At 46.5% G+C, this 7,427-nt stretch overlaps 1 protein-coding gene across 2 annotated transcripts in view; it reads left to right on the top strand.

Annotated features, from left to right (window-relative positions):
- The first annotated feature begins 1,106 nt into the window (after nucleotides 1-1,106).
- Nucleotides 1,107-7,427, top strand: part of PTPRK (protein tyrosine phosphatase receptor type K) — a 405,248-nt gene continuing 398,927 nt past the window's right edge. For both annotated transcript variants that reach the window (XM_061990648.1, XM_061990647.1), the window contains exon 1: nucleotides 1,107-1,429. In XM_061990648.1, the coding sequence (XP_061846632.1) occupies nucleotides 1,318-1,429 (112 nt within the window). In that variant the 5' untranslated portion in view covers nucleotides 1,107-1,317. The remainder of the gene's footprint in view (nucleotides 1,430-7,427) is intronic.

Here is a 7,427-nt window from a genome sequence, read left to right as displayed (position 1 = left end):
AACCTGGATTGAATTGCGAGTTTGCAATAAAACCTTTGAGTTTCCAATGGTTTCAGGTTCTCTTGCAATGACTATACAACAGCTCTAATTACAAGCTGCCGTGTAAGAAAAGACAAACTAATAAAAAAAGAGTTAAAAGATTTTCAGAAAATATATTTAAACAGAAACTCCAGCACCGGTGCCTTTATCTGTTACTCCAAATGCCTTTTAGGGTCCTAAGCTCTGGAAAAGACAGAGAACGAGGCCTTTATTATGTGGCATACCTGGAGCTCGACTACGGAGATGAGATCCCGCTTCACAACCCGCGGGTGTCAGAGTCGTAAAGCTGCATACAGACCTATCTGGGAGGTTGGTCAAAAATTACGTGTGGAAAGGATAGCATTAAAGGCCATACCCTTTATTACAATTTCAATTCCGATAAGCGAGGTTTCACTGGCATTACAAGGCAAGTAAGCGTTGCCAAAGAGAGGGAAGCAAAGAAAAAACACAAACCGTGGCTCGAAGATACAGCCAGGCTGCTCGATGCACGATAACGCAAAGCTCGCCACCCGATCCATTACGCTTCCACAAGCAGGAACGGCCGGCGAATCACACCCGGGGCGGCTGGACTTTCCCCCGGCAAGCAGCGTCCGGGACCCGCCGCTCCTCACTGCGCTCCCTTGCCCCGACCTCCCACCCGCCAGCTCAGCTGGCACTGTTACCCCTTTGCCCCTCGTCGCCTCCCCCCTTCTCCTCCGAAGGCGGCAGGTTTCCCCCGGGCGCCTGTAGCGGCTCCCGTTCCGCGCCGCGTCCTGCCAGAGGAAGCCGAGCCGAGCTGAGTCGAGTCGAGCCAAGCCGAGCCAAGCCAAGCCAAGCCGTGCCGCCCCAGCTAATGCCGTGACGAAGGGAGTCGAGCCGAGCTGAGCCGAGCGAGGAACACCGTGCCCCACCGAGCCGAGCCGAGCCGGTGCTGGCCCCCGCGCCTGCAGCAGGAGGCGCTGCCGGGCGCTGCGCCGCCCGCGCCGGGCTGCGGGTCGGAGTCCCACATTCCCCCTGCCAAGTGCTGGGGAGCGGGGGTTGGACGTGCGCGCTCGGCTCCTCCCTCCCTCCCCGCTCGCCTAGAAGCAAAGTAACTCCGGAGTACGAGGGGAACCGGTGCCGCCGCCGCGATCGTCGCGCCGCAGACGGCTGCCCCAGCGGGCGGCCCCGGGGGCCAGCGGGCACCCCTCGGCGCGGGGGGTCTCCTGGCGAGGCGCCGAGGCGGTAGGGGCGAGCTCCGCCCGCCGCCGCGGGCCGGAGCAGCCCCGGCCTCTTTGGAAAACTTCTCCGCAAGTCGGCATGGGCAGGGGGACCGGCGCCGCCGCCTCGCTGCCGCTGCTGGCGGCGCTTGCCCTGCTGGCAGGCTCCTCGCCCGCCCTACTCGGAGCGGCCCGGGCCCAGCTCTCCGCAGGTGAGTTGCCGCTCGGTGCCCAGGTGAGGGCGGGCGGCGTGGCGGAGCCGCGCCGTGCCCTGAGTGCTCGCCAGGGCAGCAGAAGGAAAGCGAGAGAGTGGCTGGGGGCCGTGGGAGGCAACACGCCGAGTCCCGACTGTCGCTCCCGAAGAACGGCGGAGTGGCTACCGAGGAGCTTCCCCTCTATCCCCGTTGCCGCCGCCGCTCTGTGGGGCGCGGTATGGCGACGAGGGCGACCCACGCGTGTCCGCAGGCTGCCGGTGCGCTGCTCGCGGGGACGGGCAGGGCGCGGGTTTCGGGTACCTCACAAACTCCCCTTTCTTCTCTCCTTCTCCTCGCGGTCAATCTCCCAGGTGGCCGGAGCTGCTGCCGCCCCTTCCGCCGCTCAAACTTTTCCCAGCGTTTCCCTGCCTGGCACGGGGGGCGCAGCCCTCGGGGCACCCTGGCTGCTTCCCCTCCCCGAGCGGGGCGAGGCGCCGAGCTCCCCTCACCTTGGGGTGCGGAGGCATAGCCCGGCCCGGTAGGACCTGCCGTCGGCTACCGGAATCCTATTCCCTCCACCCTCTCCCACCCCGAAAAAAGGGGGGGAAGAAAAAAAAAAGAGCGGTGGGCGAGTGGGGGGAGGGAAGGCGGCATGTCGGGGGCGGTGTCTGTTTTGTTTGAAAGCCGCGAATTTCTCGCCCCTTCCTCTCCCTCCCCACACTACGGGGTTTTGCTGAGTAAAAGCTGTCGGGGCCGGGCGATGGGAAATGCAGCCAGTGCGGTGGTGAGTTGTTGGTCCCGGGAAGCCTCGGGGCAGAGCCCGCGGCCGGGCCGGGGCGGGCGGTCGCTCCAGGAGGTGAGGGCAGAGCAGCTGGGGGCAGCCGCACCAGCTAGGCGCAAGACACTGCAGGCTCCTAGTGTGACCGACCCCCTCTCCACTGAAGTTTACAAAGCGTTGTTCGTTTCCTTTGGGTGAAGCTGTAGCACAAACCTGTTCGTCGTATTTTTTGTGGGGTGATTCATCACGTGAAGGACTAGCTGAAGTACTCTTCAGGCTTGCTCTTTCTTTTCTTTTTTGGAATAGTACTTGCAGTTACACCGAGTGCATCAGTTGGAGAAGCATTTGAAGCCTGTATCATAAGATAGGGATTTGGAAACTGCCATTAATAAAAATGTCAACACTCATGAGACTTGGAAGCACAGTTTTCCCAAAGACTGATGTGTAGTTGAGGGAGCCTCTTTTTCTTTCCCCAGTTCTCCTATAATTTAATTTTTAATTAAGACATTAGAGATGTCGATTAAAAGAAATGCTCTGAAGCGGTGTGAGAAATTATGTGGGTCCAAACAGATTACATCCCTCCAATGTTTCCGACTTCAGTGTGTATAATATAATGTCTGTGTCTCAGAATTGTAAGATTACATAAGTGCCTACAAGCCTTCTACCAGGGGAAGGGAAGTCTACCGTATATGCAGCTGGTATGTTGTAGCAATAGCTAAAATAAAATGTGCCCAAGCATAACATCTTGTCATTCAAAACTGTTCTGAAATCAGACCAGTGTTTATTGTTGTACTATGACTTGCCAGGCTGATGTTAACACCAAAGGTAACTTATGCAAAGATTTTTGGGTCCTATGAGCCTCTTCATTGTCAGGAGTAGGAAGTTCTGATAACTTACACGACTCATGGTATTTTATGCTGAAAATGGGGCATGCAGCCCTTTTTGGAATTGCAAGTACAAGAAGCCAAGTTGGTACTGTGGGGTATGTGTTAGGTAAGCAGAGAAGAATGCTCAGTATCCTGACCAGAGTAGGTGAAGCTTGTCAAGGAGTTGAACAACTGTATCCAGGAAACATGGGATTTTTTTTTTTTTTTAATAGCATCTGAGCAGATAGAGACTTTTTTTTGATGCTTGGCAATAGAAATGATACTGATGTGTCAGAGGTTTATTTATTGGAGACTTCCTCAGCCTTTCTTGAAGGTTTGGAGAAGTAGATTTGTTAGTAGCAGGTGCTTTCAGTGTACTTAGTTAAAGGCTTGGTGTTTGGGCTCTTATTAAATACAGCCAGTATCCAGGTGTAGAGCTGTGCTCTGCTGAACTCTTACTTATGGTTAATCTCGGTTTGAAGACCCTGAATTTGATAACTTTCAGAAACTTTGATTTTGTTCCTTGTTCGGAACCAGTCGCTAAAGGGGGTGTGTGTGTTGGTTGATGATATATGTTTACCCTGGTGTTAGTGGATGCCAGGACACAAAGGTTTGGGTTCATATATCTGTTCCAGTGAGGGCCTCTCTGTAGCCTACAGTGAGATGTTTCTGTGTTTGGTATACAGAAGAGCATTGGTGTTGGTTATAGTCATCTTCTCTGTTTAACAGGAGTCCTATTTTTCAAGCATCTTCCTTTGAGTGCCTTCCTTCCTCTTCACCTTGAGTGCCTTCCCTCCTCTTCACCTTAAAACATGGCCTATACTTTTCCATGTTAAACTGAATTTAACTAGTTTTCAGCTTCTTTTTTATTAGTATTCTTTTGTCTGAATTCTAAGAATTTTAGGCTTTTTTTTCTTTGCCATTAATAAAGCTATTAATTCAGTCTGGAGCCTTCACAAATCTCTCTGGCGTTGTAATTTGAGTTCTATTTGATGCCTTTTACTACTCCTGACTGTGAACATTGGCCAGATGTAGAATTCTTCATAAAAATTTTAGTATGTTTATTGAGGATCTAATCAAATTTGAGAGTATGAGTTTCTTGAAAGTTGGCCTTCCTCAGGAGCATGTGTGTGACGATTGTTACTTGTTCTTCATAAAATCTTCAGTGACAGCAAATGTGAAGGCAAGAGGGAGAGCAGCAGTGAGTTAGGAAAACGAGCAAGATATGTCTTGTAATTTGTTGCTGTCTTAAAAATTGTGCTTGTATATAATCTCCACTCCCTTTGCACATAGTCTTGTCTTTCCCCATGGATCTTAAAGGAAAAAAAAAAAGGCATTTTTTCTCTGCTTCTGCCTGCCTCTCGCCGGCCATAATCTACAATCCACAGTGTAATGTTTTCTGGTCTCTGTAGATTGTTTCTTTACACCGCTGCTTTCCATGACCCTTCAACTTGGGTGCATGCCTGTCAGAATCTAGGCCAAAATGTTTTGGCAGCGTGTTCTCTGTTGAAGTCTAGCTATTCCTTATATAGCACCTCCTTTCATCTGCTACTCCTACAGTTTGATGAAGAATGAGTTCAACTTGTTTTCACAACTCAATCACTTTAAAGTGATATTTTTTTAATATTAATTTTAGCAATTTTAATGTTTTCAAATTTTGGAGAAAGAATTTTTTTTTTATTTTTAGGAGTTCTGTCATCAACTAGCTGATGGGAATATGCATTGCTCTGCCTTCAGTAGTGTCTGTACAAGTGTGTGGGCTTTTTTTTTTTCTCCTTTAATACTAAATGAAAGATAAAAGGATAAAGATTCTGGAAACAAATCGGCTTACCTGAAGTTATTTAAGCATGGTATTTCACATCATAGAGATAGTTAAAGCATAAAAAAGAGGAATGTATGTTTTGCAAGTTCAGGTACTTTATCTGAGTAGTTATTCTTCACACTTTTACATGCAAAGTTGTTACATGTCACAAATTAACAGCCAAGAGTAAATATTGCTGAATTAATACCCACTCCCCCTCCTAGATGAAGTAATTATAGTCTGTCTTTGGGAGAGAATCCAATTCAAAAATTTGATATATATTATTTCTTTTATAAGGATTCTGTAACGAAATACACATACAGAGAAATATATGAAAATTGTAATAAGCATATTTAATATTTTTTAATTGTGATCATGTATTAGTAGAAATGAAGGGCTTTTTGAAAATGTTTTAAAAGACTTTTAAGTAAACTCAAATTAGCCCTTTCCTCTCAGAACACCAAAAGTTGTTTCAGTCATATTTTATCCATGTGTGGTACAATTTGCATGTAATGTATAGGAGATACTTGTGCAGGTAGGTATGTATGTATAAAACACTTTTCTGCAGCTTTTTATTTCTTCCACCAAGCTGTTAAAATGTATTGACAGTTATATGGGAGATGAGTGGAATTAAAAGTGAAGTTATTTTCTTTCTCTTTTCACCCCCTTCTTCACAGATATTTTTGTTGCCTTTTTACATTCATCTGCTTCCAAATATTTTCCTTGCCTTTATACATTCATTTTCTTCCATGACACTGTTGGTTCAGATTGCTTGTGTGTCTGTGTTTTCAGATGTGATATTAAAATTATAAAATGTACATACATTTTCCAAGTGGAACTTAACTGGTTCAGATGGGATTGAAAGCACTCAGACCACAGTGACTCCAGAAGTCTTGTGGTAGTCCCTTTTGTTTGAGAAGCCACAGTGCTGCTTGATCAGCTTGCTAACAATGTAAAGTATATCTGAAAGCAGATAGACATGATACCCTTACTTAAGATCAATTTAAGATAATTAAAAAAAGATGGAATGGGGGAGGAGGTAAGATACCTGCACAGGATAAGATGCAGGTAAGGAGGTAATATACCTCCACATAGCTCTGTATCCAATCCCTGATGGTGGGCCCTTAGGGGAGAGGGATTTCGGGAGTTCTACATTGCTTAAGGTATCCAGGCCAGTTGCCTGATGAATTTATCTAGTACTTAATAATTTCAGTTCTATTCCCTGTCCATAGTGTGGTCATTCCTGGCACTGGCTTTGCTTTTTTTTAACCATTTGTCTCACTCCTGGTTGTGAGCTTATGTTTTCTATCTATTTCGTTACTGAAGAGCCGAGATATTGTGGTTAAATGATGGACTGTGGGATGTCCGTGTCAGTTGACAGCAGGACTCTTGGAAAGAGGAGAGTCTTTAGCCATCCTTTTTAGGGGGTGGGAGAACAAGGCTTTTGAAGGACCTATGACCTCTTGTTGGATGGCTGAGAGAGTTAACCTGTTGGATGCTTGTGTCTGTGGTTTGTCTCCTCATTTTCTGAAATGTTGATAATACAAGTGGGTTAAAAAGAGTTTATCCTCTTACATGTAAAGGTTGACAGTATCTGGATTAACATGCAGAGATCTGCAACACTGCTATATAGTCACTTCTTGCTCTGGAGTCTTTCTGATGTCGTCGTATGACCTCTTCAGCTAGAAGACTTTAAGGTCATTTTACCTCTCAGAAGTTGGATAGATCACCAAGTGTCAGCTTCAGCTTTGCTTTGCTTCAGCATCTCTTTTGGTGAAATTTCTACTCTTCATTTTTCCACACAGATTTGTTGTTGAATGTGTAATAGGAAGCTTCCAAAACTATTACTTTAGTCCTGATGACATTCCTTGCGCTTTCACATGCTGATGGGATTCCACTTGTCAACGTTGGTTATTGTCATGGAAAGATGCCTTTGTAGTACTGCCCCCAGAAGCTTGCACTTAGATTTGGAGCTTCTGGTTCAATCTGCTAAGGCCATTAAGCTAATTTAAGTTACTGCTGCTGCAACTGAGGCATTTTCATCACTTGAATGGCTCTCAGGTCTTTTGCCTATACTAGATTTGGGCACCATATGGATTGTGTATGAGTTGATTTAGCTTTATGTGAGTCTTCTTGGAGGTAAGACAGGGCTTGGAGTTAGTTTCCTTTTTATTGGTGAATGTAGCTGATTTACAGATGTGTTGCTGTGTAAGTTTGATGTATGGGAGGATGAGGGCAGATGTTGGGATGGTTTTGTTTGATGCTGGTTATACAGCTTTCTGTGATATGAGAAAATGCAAAGAGGAGGCATGAGGGTGAGGAGAGGTCTGGAGCTGAAGAGTTTAGACTGGGTGAAGGTGGGTGAGACTGCATTTGGGCTGACTGCATGCAAAGTGATGACACAGTGGTAGTGTCTCTTTCTCTGACATACATCTTTGAGTAAACTGGGCTTAAATATATTCTTTCATTATGACAGATAAGTAAGGTATTTATTATATAAGTGTATAAGCAAGCAGTGACCTATTAATGTCACTTATTAGAGAGCAGATGTGATGAAAAGCAGTAGAGGGC

The sequence above is a fragment of the Colius striatus genome, chromosome 2 (genome assembly GCF_028858725.1).
Source record: "Colius striatus isolate bColStr4 chromosome 2, bColStr4.1.hap1, whole genome shotgun sequence".
NCBI classification, from domain to species: domain Eukaryota; kingdom Metazoa; phylum Chordata; class Aves; order Coliiformes; family Coliidae; genus Colius; species Colius striatus.
The sequence above is the reverse complement of the archived record's forward strand: the minus strand, read 5'-3'. Positions and strand labels throughout refer to the sequence as shown.